Source organism: Xiphophorus maculatus, chromosome 15, assembly GCF_002775205.1.
Source record: "Xiphophorus maculatus strain JP 163 A chromosome 15, X_maculatus-5.0-male, whole genome shotgun sequence".
NCBI classification, from domain to species: domain Eukaryota; kingdom Metazoa; phylum Chordata; class Actinopteri; order Cyprinodontiformes; family Poeciliidae; genus Xiphophorus; species Xiphophorus maculatus.
Genome location: NC_036457.1, coordinates 5,354,608 through 5,374,109, shown reverse-complemented (window position 1 = coordinate 5,374,109; position 19,502 = coordinate 5,354,608). Strand labels below are relative to the sequence as shown.

General features: G+C 48.1%; 2 protein-coding genes across 2 annotated transcripts; one reads left to right on the top strand and one right to left on the bottom strand.

The window, feature by feature from the left end:
• Positions 1-251: 251 nt before the first annotated feature.
• Positions 252-16,079, bottom strand: mei4 (meiotic double-stranded break formation protein 4). Its single transcript, XM_023348232.1, has 5 exons — positions 15,866-16,079; positions 12,323-12,568; positions 10,254-10,765; positions 9,078-9,203; positions 252-513 (listed from the first exon to the last, which is right to left on the bottom strand). The coding sequence occupies exons 1-5, from the start codon at positions 16,077-16,079 to the stop codon at positions 277-279; spliced, it is 1,335 nt and encodes a 444-aa protein (XP_023204000.1). The 3' UTR covers positions 252-276.
• LOC102219752 (5-hydroxytryptamine receptor 1B-like) lies at positions 15,778-18,790 on the top strand. The gene has a single exon (XM_023347480.1). It carries the CDS (start codon positions 16,177-16,179, stop codon positions 17,293-17,295), a length of 1,119 nt encoding a protein of 372 aa, XP_023203248.1. The 5' UTR covers positions 15,778-16,176; the 3' UTR covers positions 17,296-18,790.
• The last annotated feature ends 712 nt before the right edge of the window (positions 18,791-19,502 follow it).

Here is a 19,502-nt window from a genome sequence, read left to right as displayed (position 1 = left end):
GGAGAAACTTCATCTCTGTTTCCTCGGCTCTGGTTGTTGTTCTTGTGGTCGCCATGCCAACCACCTGCATCCCAGCACAGACAATGCCAATGAGCGGTTGCTTAGCAACGTCAGCAAGAAGCTGTTGGAGCTGCAAAGGAAACCCGACGCCCTGAACACCATCATCTTCACCACCTGCTGCAGGTCTAGATTTTACGTATTTCTATCCAACCATCTCGACCTTTGATCACAGGATGAACTGAAACTGGAAGCGGATTCGTGAATTTAATCCGTTTTCTAAAACAGCAGCTTTCCGATGCGCCACATCAAGACGGAGAACAGAGGAAACTCGTCCCACAGCAAGAAGACGCGGAGCTCCAAGCGATGCAGGAAGGCCGTCTGCGCCACCTCCAGCTCCGGCCTCCGCTGGGCCGAGTCCAGACCCGGCAGAAGCCTCTCCAGAACCCACAGCAAGTGGCAGGAGTTCTGGTACCGGTCCAGGGGAAAGGTCCGGAGCGCTGAGCTCTCCTGCACCTGCAGAAAGATGGAAATCAGACCCTTTATCAGAGAATTAGCAGTTAAAACCATCAAACTGAGATGAAAGCTGCTGATGTCACTTCCTGCTGGTTCGGTTCAGACCAATGAGAACCACACAGAGCAACAATAAGTTAGTTGGAAGGAAGACCTCTGGGCTGGTTCTGTCAGAGGAGACGGTGCAGAACCAGGGCGCCAGGTTCTGGTGGCGCATGATAAATGTTCTGTTCTTCTGCAGCACCTTATCAAGTCCAGAGGACTCCAAAGCTCCGCTCTGTATCCACCCAACTAGTTCTGCAACTAGTTCTGTTAGCTGCAGAACTAGTAGCTGCAGCTAACAGAGGCCAGGCAACCTGGCAACCAGGTTACCTGGCAACCAAGTTACCTGGGTACCAGGTTACCTGGGTACCAGCACCATCTGCTGGGCTTTGACCCGATCTTCATCGTTCCTCCAGCTGCTCTTCTTCATCCTCAGAGAGATGAAAAACAATCCAGGAGATGCAGTCCTTCTGCCGGCGCCATCGCAGGAAAAACAGCAAACCGCGGGTCATGATGTCATAATATCAGGTTATGATGTCATAAGGGGGACGGACAACCAGAGGAATCTGAAATGCTCCATGCAGGAAACGATGAAAATTATCTCCTCCAAACTGCCTGACCCTGAACATAAAAAAGCTCAGAGAAATGACCAGAAACCCAAAACTCAAAGGTCAAAGGTTGTTGGACCATCAGACAGCTGAGAGATCCATCAATGAGCCAAAGCAATGATGGAAATGCTCATTTCTCCAATAGTTCTCTTTATTGTGAGACGTCTAATTGCTCAGGTGCAACAACCAGTCCTGAGGACACAACTACTCCGTCAGCTCATCCGCTGACACAAAGCCAGTTCGGTCCACAGCTGCACTTCCTGAACGCAGATGTTGACATCTGGACTTGAGTTTAGTCCCAGAGAAAGCAGCGCATCGTCTCGCTTCCTGACATTAGCTTCAGCTAAATGGTCTCATGAGGACGGACAGGAAGCTGACTGGAGGAGCCAGCAGAGCCTCCAGAGACAAAAACATCCTGGAAAACCTGATTAGGCTGAAGGTTTAATAAATATTTAATATAGATTTATTGTTAGTGTTGCCATGGAAGCATGTGTTTTAAAGGGTTTCCCAGGTAGACCGAACAAACATCTCTGGTTTATTTGAGGAGTTTATTTTAATGAAACTTAGTGAAATTGTTCCAGAAATAATCACAAGATTATCGTTATGTTAAAATGATGCTGCTCCCAAACCCAACGATCCGCTTCAAACTCCTAAAATCCCGGAAACCCGAAGGTTTCATCCACCCTCAGCAGAGCGACAAGACACCAAGAAATGAGTCCAGAAGCTCAAAGTGGCAGAAGGAGGAACAGATTCTACAGAAAAACAGACAAATCTTCAATAACTTCAGAAAATGCCACACAGCTGGAAGACTAAAGACCTTGGGGAGAAAAAAAGGAAGAGACCGTCCAGAACCTCTGCAACAGACCAAGGAAGGACGGAGTGGACAAAGGAAATGTCCAGATTCAGTCAGAAGGACCTGGAGCTCTTCTTCTGGTTCTGGTTCTTTATTTAACCAGGAGACTAAACTCCATCAGATCAGACAACTCCATTACTAGATTAGACTGGACGATGGTCAAGTCGTGGCTCTACAGACTGGACCCGGTTCTACAGACTGGACTCGGTTCTACCAGAGACAAACATAAGTTTTCAGGGATTACGAAAATATGCGTCAGGATGCAGCGCCACAGAAGGCTCTGCAGCAAGTCCGCTGGGTCACTAGGTGGCGCTGTAACGTGGCTTTTCGGTGCTTTTTCAGTCGGCGATGTTATGGCGAACGGCTTCACGTTTGTCCTTGCAGAGAGCCGATGTGGGTCACAGATCTACGATCACGTGGATCACATGAAGACACGGCGTTTTGAAACCTGTCCTCTGAAAAAAACCATTAACCAGGATGTGTGAGAGGAAAATGTTTAAATTTGAAACTTTATTGTAATTTTAATTGTCTGGTTTTAATTAGAATGTGTGGAAATAAGTCAATTTAGAATCAATAATAATCATCTTTATTGTCCACAAATGTGGAAATTAGCCTTTGGCATCGAATGGTGGCTAAAAACAACTGAACGTCTGAATAAGTTCTTATAAATATCTTGGTTGCCCACAATTTGTTGGGCCTTTTGTTTTGTCTGCATTTCTAGAAATCTCCCAGCATCCATTGCTGTGTGCCGATTATCGTTTTTTGCCTTTGCTGACGATTCTATTCTTGTCCTTTGCTGGCAGGCGTCCGTCGCAGGCGCACACGTTACAAGTTTCATTTCATGTCAGGTTCTCCAGTGTCACTAAAAGCCAATTAGCCTGAGATGTGATTCTGACCTGAGCTGCATAAACTGAAGCAGCGCTACCTGCTCTAATGAGTGCAGGTTATGATCTGAGACGCCAACATGCAGCCAACACTAAAACATCACAGCAGCTCACCAGGAAGAGTCCGACCTGGAACAAATGAGCTTTCAGAGATAAAGGAGCCAGTTTCTATGAATCTGCATCAGCTGAAGGTCTGACTCATCGACACAAACACACCAATAAGTCCTTGATTTGAAGAAATATTTAATTTTATCTGAGCCAGAACAGATGGAGTTTTGTGGTAATTTAATCTGTCCTCTCCTGATATTTAATGCAGGGAGGAGAGCAGGAGCCTTGGCTGCACAGCCTCAGTGTAAATTGAACTGGCAGTGCCCTTTAGAGACAGCAGATGTGACGCTCATTTCATCAGCTCTGCAGCCAACTCTGAACCATGCGTGTCTGGAAAAATTCAATATCCCCGAGGCAAACTTAATATCATTAAGGCCAATCATCACAGCCGCTGACCGGCCATGAAACCCATCAGGACGCTCTAATGAGAGTCCAACACCGGCTCCAGTCAAACTGCACTTCAACTGTCTGCTGGGCCTGAACATCCGCAGACCAGGTTTTACAGCAGCATGTTGCTGTAAAACCGCTGCTCAACCACATTCACCCACCAGAACCTCGGTACCATCTTCTCTTCACCCTGAACCCTGTTTGGTTCTGGGTCCTTTGGTGCTCAGAGGTCAGGTGGACTCTTGGTCTCTGATCATCCCGGTCGACTCAGAGCCTGCAAGGTTCTGTTTGGTTTTGTCATTCACTGTTTTCTCCTTCTTCAAGCAGCCATACTAGGTCAGGGTCAAGACCTTTAACCCGCTGACTGAGGCCTGCAGAGTCTGAGATGGAGCTCCTTCTCCGTACGTTGATCCCGCGCTTTAACCCCTTCGCCGCGGCACAAAAAATGACAATAATGAAGTGAAGAAAGAGTCAGTGATCGCATCACATCCCAAGCCCACCACTCCTGGTCCGACTCCACATTCAGACACATCTCCACATCTCCTCTATCATAGTTCTAACTATCTGATCTAAAAGGTAGTTAGAACAGATACCTGTGCTTCTCATCAATCCGTCCTACCTTGTGGTAACACGATGCTGCGTCACATGCTGCTTACTCAGCAGATTTCTTATCCTACCAGTGGAAGTTTTGTTTCCTCTGTTTTATTTTGAAGACTACAGTAAGCTTTAATTTATTTATTTTATACCTGGCTTTCATTAAGCTGCTGTATTACTTCATGCTTTACGTTCACATGACAGGCAGCTTCTATACATATTTATAAATGGCTTTAGATTGAAATGTCATTAATACTGTAAACAAGTCATTGTTTGGCGGTTAAATCAGGACAAAATGTGTTGCTTTGTGGGACCTTTTGTCCCTATACGTTAATGTTGTTTAATAACACTCTTTTTATTAAACCTTGCTAAATACATGTTGGTAGCAATATGTGGGATTTAAGCTGTAATGGCTGTGTAATATTAGTGTATATTAATCATATCCTATCGTTTCAGGAATACAATGACCTGCGCAGTTCGGTGACACATTGTGGCTGTGCTGCATTTGATAAAGTCTGTCATACAACGAATTATTGGGCAAAAAAGATTTTGCTGGGATCTGTATTTGTAGATGTCTTCATTTCATTAAATTTCAATAAAAACTTGTTTCCCCTGTCTGATACTGTTTCATTCTTACAAAAACCTCTGTATTTTAAATACTTTCCAAAAAAGTAGGAGAAAGCTAATTTCAGCAGAAAGCTACTTCTAATAAAACTTTTCAGTTTTCAGGAGAGCCTGAACTGAGACTGAGAGCTCCTCCAGCTTGGATCCGGCCGGCGCTGACACAGCAGAACCAGAGCAGCGGGTCTGGGTCACTGTGTTTCATGGTGGGGCCGGTCCTTGTCAGACTCCAGCAGATGGTGCAGCTCATCAGGACGCTGATGACTGCAGCACCTCTGAAGCTGTGAACGAGAACATTGACCTCGACCACCTGCCCATGACCTCAAGACAGACGCGTCACGTCCTTCAGACTCCAAATACAACACAATCCTCATTTCAGTTTATTTATAAAGCAACAATTAACATGTCAACTTGAGGCATTGAAGTCACTTCATTCCAGTCAATCCATCAGTGCATCAAGTTCAGTTTATAATTACTTTACTGGTCATAAGGTTTCCATCTTAGGAAACACAGCAGAGCATCAGCTTTCACTCCTGACCAGCAGGGGGCAACACTGGAAAACCGCCTGAATTGTGTTGACTGTAATCCTTCATACAGAATAGAATAGAATAGAATAGAATAGAATAGAATAGAATAGAATAGAATTCAACTTTATTGTCATTGCACTGTCACAAGTACAAGCAACGAGATGTAGTTTGCATCTATCCAGAAGTGCTCTACGAGATATAAATATTTATTTACAGATGTACAAGACTATGTATGTATGGACTATAAGGGGTTATAGCAAGAGATATAGATATTGTGTATAAATATAAATATGGGAGCTATATGCACAGATTATACAGAATATACAAGAATGTTAGTGAATGGATTATAGATAAATAATAGCAGATAAAATTTACAGGTTGTATGTGTGTGTGAAGAAAACAGTCCGTGATGTGTGTGTGTGTGTGTGTATGTGTGAGGATAGTCCATGTGTTATTGTTGTATGAGAGGATAGGGGAGTACAGTCCTTATAGTTTATGTTTTATGTCAGGAGGCGTTCAAAAGCGTGACAGCTGTGGGAAAGAAGCTGTTCCAGTGCCTGGTGGCTTTTTTTTCTTTTCTTCCCAGAGCACCCTGCCAAGCTTCTCACCAAGACTCCTACCAAGCTTTGCACCCAACGTCATTCTGAGCATCGTACCAAATACCTAGCGTCGTACCGAACAGGGAAAACCCAAAAAGAAAATAACACAACAGTCCAAACAAAGCAGAACAGTCAAGGTGGGGCTTGCCGTGAACAGTCCAGTGGGTGGTGACGAAGGAGACGGACCCATCGTGGCTGGATCGGCAGGCGGCAGCGGCACAGGAGGCGGACCTTTCAGGGAAGGTCTGGCGGACGTCCCGGAAGCCGACTGGACCCACGAAGAGGCGATGGAACAGGCTAGCACTTGGTTCTGGCAGCTCAGGCAGCCTAGGCTCAGGAGACTCACTGTGGGGACGGGGGCGCTGAGACTCACTGGGGGGCGTCGGGTAATTAGTCACTGATGCATGAAAGTCACTTGGCCCACTTCCTGGGGCAGGAGCTGCGGTAGAGGCAGGAGTCGTAGATGGGACTGGAGTTGTGATACCTGGTCGAGGTGGTAGTGGTTTTCCATCCATGATTGCCAGGGCGGCCTGACGTTCCCACTCCGCCTCCTCAAACAGCTCCACCAAGCCTAGGGAAGGGAGCTGGAGGAGCCAGGCATCTAGAACGAGGACACATCCGGTCGCTATGCCGAGACGTCTACAGGCGGAGCAGGGTTTGGCAGTAACATCTATGTATTCCTTGTCTGTGGATCGTAATTCTTCAAAGTCCCTCTCAAAAAGTACATCTCCTGGATCCATTTTGTTGACTGAATCTCTTACCGCAAAGCCTCACCATTACTTTTCTTGGTCGGGTCATTCTGTCACAATATGTGGTAGTTGGTGGTGAGGATGGATGCGGAGGACCCACTTTGTGGCGTGAAAATGGTAGTTTTAATGACATTTATAGGTGAGTACAGAAATCCAGGCAGCACAGGTGAGCGATGAGACAAGGAAACGCAGACACTGGTAGCAACTGGGAATACTCACAACAGAACGTAGACACGACATTGACAAGACTAAGACAAGGACCTGACAAACACACACAGACACAGATGGGATTAAATGAACAAGGGAGTAATCAGGGAAACAGGACACAGCTGGAATCAATCAAGGGGTAGACAAGATGATACAGGAACTAAACTGACAAGAAAAACAAAATTTCAGTCCTCACATAATGTATCTTAGTAAACTACAAATACATTTGACTGCTCGGCCAATTAAACTAGGCCACCTCTCCCAGATTTCACTAAATCCATTCTGAAATGCTGTTAGAGGTGCGGATGTCCCTAGCAGCAAGAGGGGCCCCTAAGTCAAATTCTGCTCAAGGCCTCATTCAACCTTGGACCGGCCCTGTATAAAGCTAGACCTGCTGCACAGAGCATCTCTGCTGCTGGATGCTGAGGGACAAACAGGGGATTTAATTTATGCAGCTTTAGTAGCTCCTTCATTTCATGTGTGTTGAGATTTTGATAAGCGTCACAGAATGGTTGCCAGGGCTTCATGGGACCGGTTTCTCTGATCTCCACGCGGCCGCGCAGCAACTCTGACTTTAAGTAGACAAAGCATTTGACATGCATTCTGTCGCCACCAAAAATATAAGAAAAATAAACCAACGTGCTGTGCTAGTCACAAGGCAAACGCGAAAGGTCCTCCACGGGCTGAACCCCCGGTCCGTAAGGCACCGGCTAACCAGTAACTCAAACTTTATCAATACAGACAGAGTCAGCATTTTGAGACGTCAATGCACATAATGCTTTGTTCACAAAGAAATATTCTCACTGCACGCCCAACGCGCAGCTCGAAATGTGTTCCTGTGAACACCGATTGCAGCTCAATGTGAACATTTGTGGTTGACATTGAGCTGCGCCAACGAAGCAAACGCACTGAGTTAAACTTTACTCTTTCATTGATAAATTCTATAGAGAAACATGGATCCTCACAGGGGGTTGATATAAATGTCCAAATAGGTGAGCTTTTATGAGCGATCCGCACCGAGGTGAGCTACAGAGATCAAGACACCACAGCGCGGAGCGGCAAAAGAGGCGCCAGCGGTCTGATTGGTGGGCGCTCCCTGTTCAATGCATCAACTATAAAATTATAAACCCGTTTTGTCTTTCAGGAATAATTTTGCCCCGTCAGTGAAATGTTCACCACAGAAGAGAAGCTTGCAGTTCGGCTAATTTAAAAAATTGTTTTTCTTTTATTAAATTTTTTTTGATAAAAACAAAAACACACAATGCTTAGCCTGGTGCGTAAAGTCTGGCGGCCCGCCAGGCTTATAATACATTGGGGGGAACCTGCTGGGGGATCCCAGTCCGTCCAGCTGCATCGGAGTAACGTCCCTCGCTAAGGGACGTTACTCCGATGCAGCACAGAACAACACAGGGAGCTGGATCTTTAGAAAACCGTCCCCTATGGAAGAACTGAAATTCAAAATGGATTATTTTTAACTTTATTGAGGCTTACTCTGCTTTGTAAGTATGCTTTTATTTTGTGATGCCTGCCAAACATCCTGACAAGGGAGGAACTCGTTACAGAGAAATCGCTCAGCAGAAGAGGAGAGGAAGAAGAGGGTCTCATCAACGACTCAATGCAATCTGCTGGGGCCCTGAGACAGAAAACCTTTTCATAACTAATAATAAACTGAAACTGGTGCATTGACTGATAACTACAATCAACGGCAATGAATAGGATAAACCTTTTCTTGGTGTCTGGAGGCCAAGTTTATAAACAGAGCTGCCCAGCTCTTCCCATTTCTCCTAAACACTGATTTCTGCTGGTCTGTAGAGAATAAAAGCCTAAAAAATCAACCGGTTGTAGAGGCTAAAACCCAACCTGTGGCTCCGTTAGGGCAGAGGGTGAACACAGAGGCAGGTAAATATCATCTGGACCCCTTTAGAGTTCTACATGTGTTCATTTCAAAGGACCCCTGCTGGCGTGACACTTGGCTCCATCGCTTACTAAAAGCCGGCCGGAACAGCGCCGCGGCCGCCTGGCCTGTGACTCGAGGACGGACGCTTGAATACACAGAGGAAGGGAAGTGGTGGGAAGCTGTATTGATCAAGAGAGGCCGAGGCAACGAGTGTAAAGGGTGAAACGTTTCTGCCTGAAAGCCCAGAACAAAGGAAGTGCCTGAGAGCCAACAGGTTGTAGAGAGAAACAGTCTGCGGGGAGGAAACGCTGAAACAAATGTGGAGGCTTAGGTCAAAATAATAAAGTCAAATAATTTACACAGACAAGCTGCTTTTATGTGGTGTAGGAGAGCTTGTGGAATGCCACGGAGAGAGGGACACAAAGCCACAGCTTATCAGGCGAGCACAAAGGAAACGAGAGACAAAAGGCAGAAAGCTGCAGCGTGTTTACCTGGGAGGTCTGCCAGAGCTGCTCCGCCAGAGAGTCGATCTCCGACAGGATGAGACACACGAGGAAGGACTTTGATATGCTGCTGCTCCCCAGAGCAACCAGGGACTCCGTCAGCTTCTCTGCAGCCTGCAAGCAAGCAAACAACAGCTTCACGGACGGAGCTCATCAGGGCTTCACTCAGGATTTCAAACAACAAAAAACAGCCTCTATTATTTACCAAAACTACCATGAAATATGGAACCAGGGAGGAAAACTTCCTCCGCAATTCCACAGGAAATTCGAGGAAAAGCAGAAAGACATCAGCATGGACCCATCAACCTGGGAGGGTCAAAGTTCATCTGCAAACCACCTGGAGCCCATCAATCTCCACAGATGAAAATATCTCAGACGTCCCAAGGTCAGAGGTCAGAGAAATGCCCTCTGGCTCAGACTCTGATCAGCACAGACAGCTCAGAGCAGCTGTGAAGCACGGTGGTGGAGGAGTGGTGAGTCAGCCTGGACCAGGAAGATCCGGGTCAGGTGACAGACCGCCAGCTCCCCCCCCCTGGATCTCCCAAGACATTTCTCCACCGCCGGACTGGGTGGACTGATTCTGTCCCAGTTCAATCTAGACAGAAGACGATTCGGCATTAAAGAGGAGGCACAGGTGACACTCCTCATCTCCAGCGTCGCAGGGAAGCAGAGTCTGAGTGGAGAGCTGAAGCTGGGGGCCCTGCCGGCTGCTGATGAAGGAAACCTGTCGGCCATCTTTTCTGCTCTCTGGCCATGAAAGTGGAGGAAGGGTTAGAGATTGTATCCTGGAACCATCTGTGTCCTGGGTTCAACTCTGAGGAAAAAAACGACGACCAAGCATCGAGATTCATTTGAATATCATGAAACATTTTTACAAGCCCTGACCTGCGTCAGCAGGTGATTCCACCATGTTTGCTGTTCCTGTGTCTGCTAGCTAAAGATTGGCGGTGCGATCCCGTTCACTGATCCGGAACCGTTCCTTCCGTCAGACATTTGCTCCTGCTGCTAACCGGTCCGAGGTTCTGGAGGACTGCAGGTCCTGATTCGGTGAATCCCAGAATCAGGCGGTACTGAGCCGCTAATAGATTCCCACTGCTGGACAAAGCTGCAGACTAGTTTCAGCTTGTGCTGACCTTTGACCAAGACATTACCATCTGGACTCACCCTGCCGGGTCGCCGGCTGTGCAGCAGCGTCCGGGTCAGCTCCCTCAGCGCCTCCTCCACGCGTCTCCGCAGGTCCGCGGACGGCCGCCCGGAGCACAGGAGGTCCAAGGCCCGGGACGCCGCCCGGCAGGCCTGGGGCAGCAAGTCGGGGAGCCCCGGCGGCGTGGGGGCCCCGCAGGCCGCCGCCACGCTGTCCAGGAGCAGGAGGATGGTTTCTGATGCCGCTGAGCCGCCGTGGCCCTCTGGGGCCAGAGCCGCGCTGCTGCCGTCGAGGCGCTGCAGGGAACACAGAGACTGCAGGAACCGCATGTGAGGAAGCAGCGCGTCGCTCCAGGGATCGCTCTGGAGTCTGGAGGGAGGAGGAAGAGGAGGAGGAAGCGGAGGAGGAAGAGGAGGGTCCTGCAGCAGGAGGTCAGGAGTCTCTGAGTCACGGTCTGGGGGAGGATCGTCACCGAAAGCTGGACTTCCTGGACCAAATAGATCCTGAGACAGATCCTCCATGATGGCTTCATCTGAAAGATGGAAACAGAAAGAAAACTTCTGGATCAACAGATATTAGTTCCTGGAACCACCAGAACCAGAACCAGAACCTGCAGAGTTCTGTCCATAACCCAACATCATGATGCTACAGTTCCTGATTATGGGAGGATTTATTAACAGCATCCTGGAACCAATATCAGTATCTCAGCAACTGAAGGACCTGATTGCCCTTTGACCTCAGGGTGTCGCTGCATCGTCACCTTCAGTCTTCATGACCATCAGGGACAAATAATCCATGAAATGAACCAATCAGACCATCAAAGACCTCAGCAAAGAGAAATAATCGCAGCTCTTTGACCTTTGACCTCTCCTTTAGGGTCGTTTGTTCACAGACAGTTGTTTTGGGGATTTCCTGCCTCCTCTTTTCTTCCCAGGTGTTTCCAGGTTTTTCCAGGTGAGTTTGCAAACCACCTGCAGCTTCAGCCACCAGGAGGTTCATCTGATCACCAGCAGTGCAATAATCCTGTAATTATTCCATAACATGCATAAAGACAGTTTATCATTTTCTATAATCTCCTGGGATCAGATCTCCGATGCTCCGAATCGCCTCGGACGGTTCTGACAGCGTCTGGTTCTGTTCCGTTACGGCTTCGTTCACAAATTGAAATTACAAAATCACAAACATCAAACCCCGCCTGAGAAACACTTCCCACACCGAGGGGAAAATTGGACTAAATTACACTTTCACATTTTCCTCTTTGTGATTTTCTGTGGAAGAAAAAGCTGGTTGCTATGGCGCTGCATCGGGAATATAAAGGAGCCCGGAGAGGCTCGATCAGGAGCCGCAGACAGAGTAATGTGGCCACAGCCATTTTCATACAAATACACATTTGAATTCAGATTGCTTCTCCCAGGCACGTCCACACAGGACATGAAATATTCCTCTCATTTTCAGGAGGCTCTGCTCCAAAGAGTCCCTAAAACACGTCTGTGGCCTTTAAATCAAAGCTGCACAGTTGTTGCTTGTTATTCTGAGAGAAGAAGAAGAAACGGTATTTTTTACTCTTACAGCCCAGAGTCCCTAAATGTCTCCCTGCAGCCGTTAGGAGGAGAAACGTGCAGCGGATCCACAATGGATCCATCATGTGAGGTTTTCCAAGGAAAAGCTGTTTCCTCCAGCTGTTCCTGAGTCACATTGCTGCTTCGTTGACACAAAGACTCGTCTGAAACAAAGACTCGTCTGCATGAAGCAGAGACAGGAGCGACACACGAGGACAGAAAAGCGTCTGTGTCCAACATGGCGTCCGGATTAATCAGCTTCAGGATTCAATCTTTGCTCCAGTTAATGATGAAATCATCGCCTGACTTTCTGTGGTGGGTTAGCTCTGCCATTTTGTTGACTGAAACCAAGACCAGCAGCCTCACTGACCTCTGACCTTGGCGTTTCAGACCAGCAGCTGAAGCTGATCAGCCTGCTAGCTCCGCTGGTCACTAGACAAATGAAGCAGATCGGTTGCAGAACCCGTTGCTGATCATTAGACCCACTTCCTGCTGATTCTGTGCACCCGCCGTGCAGAACAAAGACCTACCTGCCGTCTCCCAGCTGCTGTTTGTGTTGGCCGTCGCCCTGGAGACCAGCAGCTCCTGCCGCAGCCTCAGCACCTCCTGCTGCAGCGCCTGGGCCCGCTCCCGCCACGCGCCATCCTGCCGCCTCAGTGTGTGGCCCAAAGCCTCACCGTGCTGTCGACCGCTCACGCCGGGGGGTCTGCTTCTGATGACGGCCATCGCCACGGCCACCTGGGCCTTGATGAGCCGCCACGGGACTCGGCCGGACCCTACGGCAGAAGGAACAAGCAGTTTAATCGATGCCGGCAGCAATTATTCTGGTTCTGACGCGTCGCTTGGAGCCGACGATCTAAACGTCTTTAGGGGGTTCTTTGGACTGCTGCTTTTACTCAACCTCCGCCCATTATCCTCGCCAGGGTCAGAGGAAGGGTTACTTCATTGCGAAGTAAGAGTGGCTCAGACATAGAAAGCTGATGAGTAGGTACCGTACCAGACCAGAACCAGCTTTAAATCAGTTCTTTTCTCCCAGCAGTTCGTCACAGGGATGCAGTTTTATTCCCACTTGGTCGGCCTCAATCAGGAGGCTAACAAAGACACAAAAACAACTCTCTCTACCAGGATGATCAATCCATGAGCCAAGCCAGAAATTGACCCAGAGGCTGACAAGTGGAAGATCAGGGCTGAGAAGATTTAATGATGAAGAAAAAAAGGAACTTGGATAACCAGAAAGACCAAAACCCAGCAGCAGCAAAGCAAGCAGGGAACCTGTGGAGGTGATGAGTGACGTAGAGACCAGGTGAACCCAAAACCAACAAAAATAACCCAACAAAAGATTCCCAGAACCATGAAGACCTGAGGATCAGAACCAGGACAAGGAGCTGAAACAGAACCTCGGGGGTTCATCATCCTCTGACCCAGAAGCTTCCAGAAACACTAATTTATTACCGTCTCGGATGATAAATAATCCCTTCGGGCTATGAAGGGTTAAAAACAGCTGTGACACTCCCAACATGGCGTCTAGAAATGACTCGGTAATAGAAACTAAACGGCTGTTTTTAATGACTAACAGAGAAACTAAACGGTCTTTGTTGCCACACAGTGTTCTAGGTTATCTGCAAACAATCAGATTTAACTCGGTTTTGTTTTAGACGCGAAACTAAGTTGCAACTTGACATAATAGCTGTTAGCTAAGTAAGCACAGAAGAAGAAACTCCCGGTGTTAGCTAAATTAACGTAGAAGAAGAAACTCCCGCTGTTAGCTAAATTAACGTAGAAGAAGAAACTCCCGCTGTTAGCTAAATGAGGCTAAATGCCAAATAAAAATTCAAATAAATCTGTTTAACTCGTCATTCATCAGCACCAACATCAATCAGTACCGTTTAACTGGTTCGGTTCGGTCTCCATCGAAAGATTTAACGGAACAAAGAGGCTAACAGAGCGCAGCCTCCAGCTGGTGTCCCGCTGAAATCTGTCCCCAGGACATTCACTCAGGGGTCAAAGGTTAACAGCTCTGTTGAACAGGGGAATCATTTCATCAGTTCAGCTTCTAAAATATATTCTAGAAAAAACAATAACTCACTAATTAAATATGAATAAATCTAAACAAATAAATTTCGTTTAATTAAATAAAATTTACTATTTTCAATAATATATATAGTATATATATAATTTTCTTTTACAAAAAATAGATATGAATTTTGAGTGAAAGAAATCAAAAAAATGAAAACATGATCTTGATCGATTAGTTGATTACTGCAACAGTTTTTACACAGGTCTGTGTAGAAAAGGCTAAAAATTCAGCCAGCTAAAGTTGCCGTAACAGGAAGTGGAAAATTGATCAACATTTTTTCTGTGTATTTGCTTGATCAATTTGATGTTGACCCTCAACAAAACGTAATGTTAAATGCTCGTTTCATAACTGGTGATGCTTTTATGGTGTAAAGAACTTTGAACTGGCTTGATGCTGAAATGTAGTTTACATGTGAATCTTTCTATATTTATTAATCTGGCAGAAGCTAAAGTGGCACAAAGCCTGGATCTCACTGGGTTTGAACTGAAACCAGTTTCAGACGAGACACTCAACCTGAAGTTAACTGACTACACCGAAAATGAGGTTAAGATCCTTTTTCTGGGCTAATGTTCTAATTTGCTGCAAATTACCAGAGTTTACAACCAGCCGTGGTTTAACCTTTTCCAACTTCGCTGAGTGACATTTTCAAGTGTCCTCCAGTTTGGAGAGCGAAGCTGTTGAAACATGGCCGACTGTTTCTGCCATCATTACAATCTCTGCCTCATTATCTGCAGAAACTCTCAGGATCTGCTTCTATGCAAATGTGGCAGATCTGTTTGTTTCCTAAGTGCAGCAATTATCTAAAACTGCAGCTAAATACAGACTAATCTTTAAAATGACAGTCAGTCAGAGCTATCTAATAGACTGGAAGAGTCTGAGGAGCTTCAGTGGATGGAGGGATGATTAACGAAGTGCCCCCCCACCCTCCGTCTTAACGAGGTTCCTCTGAGCTGCGGCTGTTTCTCAGGCAGCTAATTGACCCAGACGTAGAGCTGTGTGGAAACGACTCGCAGGTGTTGTGGATTTAAACGCTGTTGTCACACATCAACGCTGCGTATTTATTTGCTGTCTTGTTGCACATTTTCTTCATGCTTCAATATTTCACTGAAGTTGCAAACATGAATGAAGACAAACTGCTGGGTTGCTTTGTATTTCATCATTTGTTCTGCTTCATTTTGATTTATTGCAGCGAAACGCTTCACATTTTTATTCCGCCTTCTCTCTCTCAGCCTGCTTTCCTTTTCCAGCCTCGTCTTTCTTGTAATCCGACCTAGAGTCGACCAGAACCGGCCCGTAACGGACCAGGAGAGTCCTCAGATCAGCTGCTGGGATTTGTTGGAACCGGAGGTCAAGTAGAACCCTGACCCGGTTCTGCTGTGGGTCTCCCTAGATGTTTCTCACGTTCTACAAAAAGATGAAAAACTGCAGATCATCCTGCGGTGAAACATGTTGGTGGCAGCATCATGCTGTGGGAAGGTGAAGGGAGCCAAATCAGGACAAACCTGCAGCTAACCTGAGACTGGGGTCAAAGTTCAGCTTCCAGCAGGACGACCACCAGGGACATTATGGGATGTTTTAGATCAGAGCGAGTTCGTGGCTTAAAATGGCCTAGTCAAAGTCCAGACCTGAATTCAACTGGTCAAAACCTGAAATTCTCAGATGGTCTCCATCAACCTGACTGAGACATGCACTCCACACTTTTCAGATTTTTGTTGAGAACCATGAGTTATTTTCTTTTTGCATAAATATGCCCCCGTTCTATCTTCTGACCAACACATTAATAATAATAATAATAATAATAATAATAATAATAATAATAATAATAATAATAATAATAATAATAATAATAATAATCTTTCAGAGCTAACTTGTCTCCAGCTCCTTTTCTTCCAGCTGAAGGAGCGAAATGAAGTGAATTGGAGGCTGAGCGCTGAGCGGCGCGTCCTGTCAGTCGCTGCTGAGGAAGAGGAGAGAGAGGAAGCTGCGCTATAAAAGCCGGAGTCTCCGCGCGGCTCCGGAGTTCGCAGGAGGCGCTCGGAGCGCCGCGGAGCTTCTCTGGGTCTCCAGGCCGGGTTCCGAGTTTCAGGCTGCGGGACGCCGGATGCCGCGCTTCTCTGCAGCTGTCGAGATGCTTCCGGCGACCAGGCGCCGCCGCGGGTGAGGATGAGGAGGAGGAGGCAGGAGCGGGTCTGACTGAGGCTGCGGGACATGCGGCGTCTTCTCCTCTGGATGCGGGTTTGAGAGCTTCCCAAGCGGCCAGTCGGAGCTCGATGAGCGGGGCAGGTGACGGAGGAAGAAGGTGGAGGGATGGAGCCGCCCGCCAGCTACGGAGGTCTGCTGAACTTCTCCACCAATGACTCCGACACCAGCGGCTCCTCCAGTGTGGGCCCCCAGGCGGCTCTGGCCGTGACTCTGGGGCTCATCACCTGCGCCACCACGCTCTCCAACGCCTTCGTCATCGCCACCATCTACCAGTCCCGGAAGCTGCACACCCCGGCCAACTTCCTCATCGCGTCCCTGGCGCTCACGGACCTGCTGGTGTCCGTCCTGGTGATGCCCATCAGCGCGCTGTACACGGTGCTGCAGACCTGGCCGCTGGGCCAGGTGATGTGCGACATCTGGCTGTCCTCGGACATCACCTGCTGCACCGCCTCCATCCTCCACCTGTGCGTCATTGCGCTGGACCGGTACTGGGCCATCACGGACGCGGTGGAGTACTCCAAGAAGCGCACGGCGGGACGCGCCGCCGGCATGATCGCCACCGCCTGGGTCATCGCCATCTCCATCTCCCTACCGCCATTCTTCTGGCGCCAGGTGAAGGCGGAGGAGGTGACGAGCTGCAACGTGAACACGGACCACATCTTCTACACCATCTACTCCACCTTCGGCGCCTTCTACATCCCCACGCTGCTGCTCCTATGCCTGTATGGCCGGATCTACGTGGAGGCGCGGAAGCGCATCCTGAAGCAGGCGCAGTACAAGCAGGGGAAGAGGCTGACCTCTGCGCACCTGATCAGCAGCTCCCCCGGCTCCGTGGCGTCCACCACCTCCCTGAACTACGGGACGAACGACGCCTCCTCCTGCTGCGACACTACCTCGTCCTCCCCCAGTGTGAGCCAAGTCAAAGTCACCGTGTCGGATGCGCTGCTGGAGAAGAAGCGCATCTCTGCGGCCAGGGAGCGGAAGGCCACCAAGACCCTGGGCATCATCCTGGGAGCCTACATCGTCTGCTGGCTGCCCTTCTTCATCTACACCCTCCTAGTGCCTCTCTGCCAGTCCTGCTTCCACCCAGGGCTGTTCGACATCTTCACCTGGCTCGGGTACCTCAACTCCCTCATCAACCCCATCATCTACACCATGTCCAACGAGGATTTCCAGCAGGCCTTCCACAAACTCATGCTGCGTTTCAGGTGCTGCAGGGCGTGAGGACCGCTTCCTCCAAATGGAGCCCAAAATCAGCCCACATGTGGGACCCATACTGGGATTGTCTGCAGGGTATGTAACCGTCCATGGTGGGAAAGGGGGCCCAGCCAGTCCCATCTGGGTCCCATGTCTGGGTCCCATGGGGGCCACAGGTCACAGGCTGGAGGGCTGCAGGACAAGCATGAGGATTTTCAGTCTTCAGCGATCGGTGCTGCTGGAACCCATCTGACATTCACAGGTGGGACCCATCGTCCAAAACTAGGATTACCTGCAAGCTAAGAGTTATGGAAGTCTCCAAGGCTTCATAATCAAACAGACTGAGTGGTTCCTACCAGCAAGTACACACTGGACCCCTCTGGGCCCCATCTTCAAGTTGCCCAACACGTTGCTGCATGTTGTGGAGGACGACATGCAGAACGACGCATGTCAGCCTGCAGAGATCTGTGGGCCCAAGCAGGAGGAAATGAGCTGGAGGCCATCAGATCTAAAGCAGAAGTTTAATCAATCAAAAGGTTTTGAATTTGTTTCTGTTTCTAAATTTGAACTGAACTGAAGCGAGAATCGCTTTGTCCGTTTGTTGACGTTCAAATTCAGCAAAAACAATTTAGAGTTCACGATAATCTTCATGTTTGCTTCAGATGGAGATCGGGTCCAACCAACATGGTGCCAACGATTGGACCCACTCGGGTCCCACAGTTCAGTTCAGAAGGTTGCCATAGCTGGACCCCATGCCCTGGGTTTGTCCTGTGCAGGGGTTAAAGGTTAAAGGTTAAAGGCTCCATAATGAGTTTAACAAGAGGCAACAATGACCTTCATGTTATTGAACTGAGTTCTGATAAAGCAGCTTCAGTGGGTCCCATGTTTAGGCCAGGCACATTCAAAACCGTCCAGGCCCAAACCGATCCCATATGGGGCCCACATGGTTGGCCGGGACCTGAATCCCGCACACTGGTTTCACTGGTTTCCCTTCAGGCTCAGATTGTTCTGAACAACGTGGGGCGGGCTGGGACCCATCCGTCCTGATGCTGCAGCAGAAGGAACCAGAATGACTTGGAGGGCACCCCGGACTGGGCCCCTGAACTCGGACTGGGCCCTCTGACTCAAAGCGGGCTCTCGGACTGAGCGTCCATTTGTGTTTAATTTTTCTGACTCAATCAGAGGAACTGTCGGTACCGGCCCGGCTCACTCAGAACCAGATCTAGTCGAATAAAGAGGGTTCATGTGGCAGGCTCCTCTTGGTTCCTCATGCTGTCCCATGATCCAAATTCAGATCCCGATTATGATCCCAATCCAGATTCTGATCCAGATCGCAATCCAGATCCTGATCCCAATCCAGATTCTGATCCTGATCCAGATTCTGATCCTGACCCCAATGCAGATTCTGATCCAGATTCTGATTCAGATTCTGATCCTGACCCCAATCCAGATTCTGATCCAGATCCTGATCCCGATCACAATCCTGATCCAGATCCTGATCCTAATCCAGATTCTGATCCTGATCCAGATCCTGATCCTAATCCAGATCCAGATTCTGATCCTGATCCAGATCCTGATCCTGGTGAGCCTGGACTTCCTGTTTCTCCTCCTGACATTCAGACTCAACGTTTAAAACTTGTGGAGAAAAAAAATGTTTTTTAAATGCTGGAAAATGTCAGTTTTCTGATCAAATCATCCGTTTCTCTGCTGCCAACAAACCGTGGCGCTAAATGTCAGGCTGCGTCTGATGAGCCTCAAAAGAAACTTTGAAGGCAGAAAAACATCAGAAAGTGAAAAAGGATCCAAATCTGATGGAGCAAATGTCCAGAGCTGCAGCAGAGATCCAGACTTAGAGAAATTAAGGACAAAGTCCAAGTTCCCAAAGAATCCAAAATAAGATTTTAGATTAAATGATGTTATTTCATCCAGCAGATTAAAAAGCACAAACTGTAAAATTTATAAATTATTATCTAACCTGAGAGGAAGAGAAGACTGGACGGACGGACGGACGGACGGATTGATTTTGCTCATGTTTGGTTCTCCAGGCGTTCGGTTCTCCAGATGTTCTCCTGAGCCAGGCAGCGTTTATTAGTATTGAACATTTCAGCAACAAGACGGCTCAAAGTTCTTTACATCATAAAAAGACAAAAACCAGGAAGTGAAACTGGACCAGTTTCGGAGAACCTGTCGATGCGACGGGACTGGCTGTGGCAGCTTGTGGCTCAGCCTATCAG

What these genes read in the sequence shown, in the direction of transcription:
- LOC102219752 (XM_023347480.1), top strand. Translation starts at nt 16,177, where the DNA reads ATGGAGCCGCCCGCCAGCTACGGAGGTCTGCTGAACTTCTCCACCAAT.
- mei4 (XM_023348232.1), bottom strand. Translation starts at nt 16,079, where the DNA reads ATGTCCCGCAGCCTCAGTCAGACCCGCTCCTGCCTCCTCCTCCTCATC. An exon ending in CAGCAGCTGGGAGACGGCAG is followed by an intron (nt 10,766 to 12,322) that starts GTAGGTCTTTGT and finishes TCCATCTTTCAG; the next exon opens with ATGAAGCCATCATGGAGGAT. An exon ending in ACAGCCGGCGACCCGGCAGG is followed by an intron (nt 9,204 to 10,253) that starts GTGAGTCCAGAT and finishes GCTTGCTTGCAG; the next exon opens with GCTGCAGAGAAGCTGACGGA.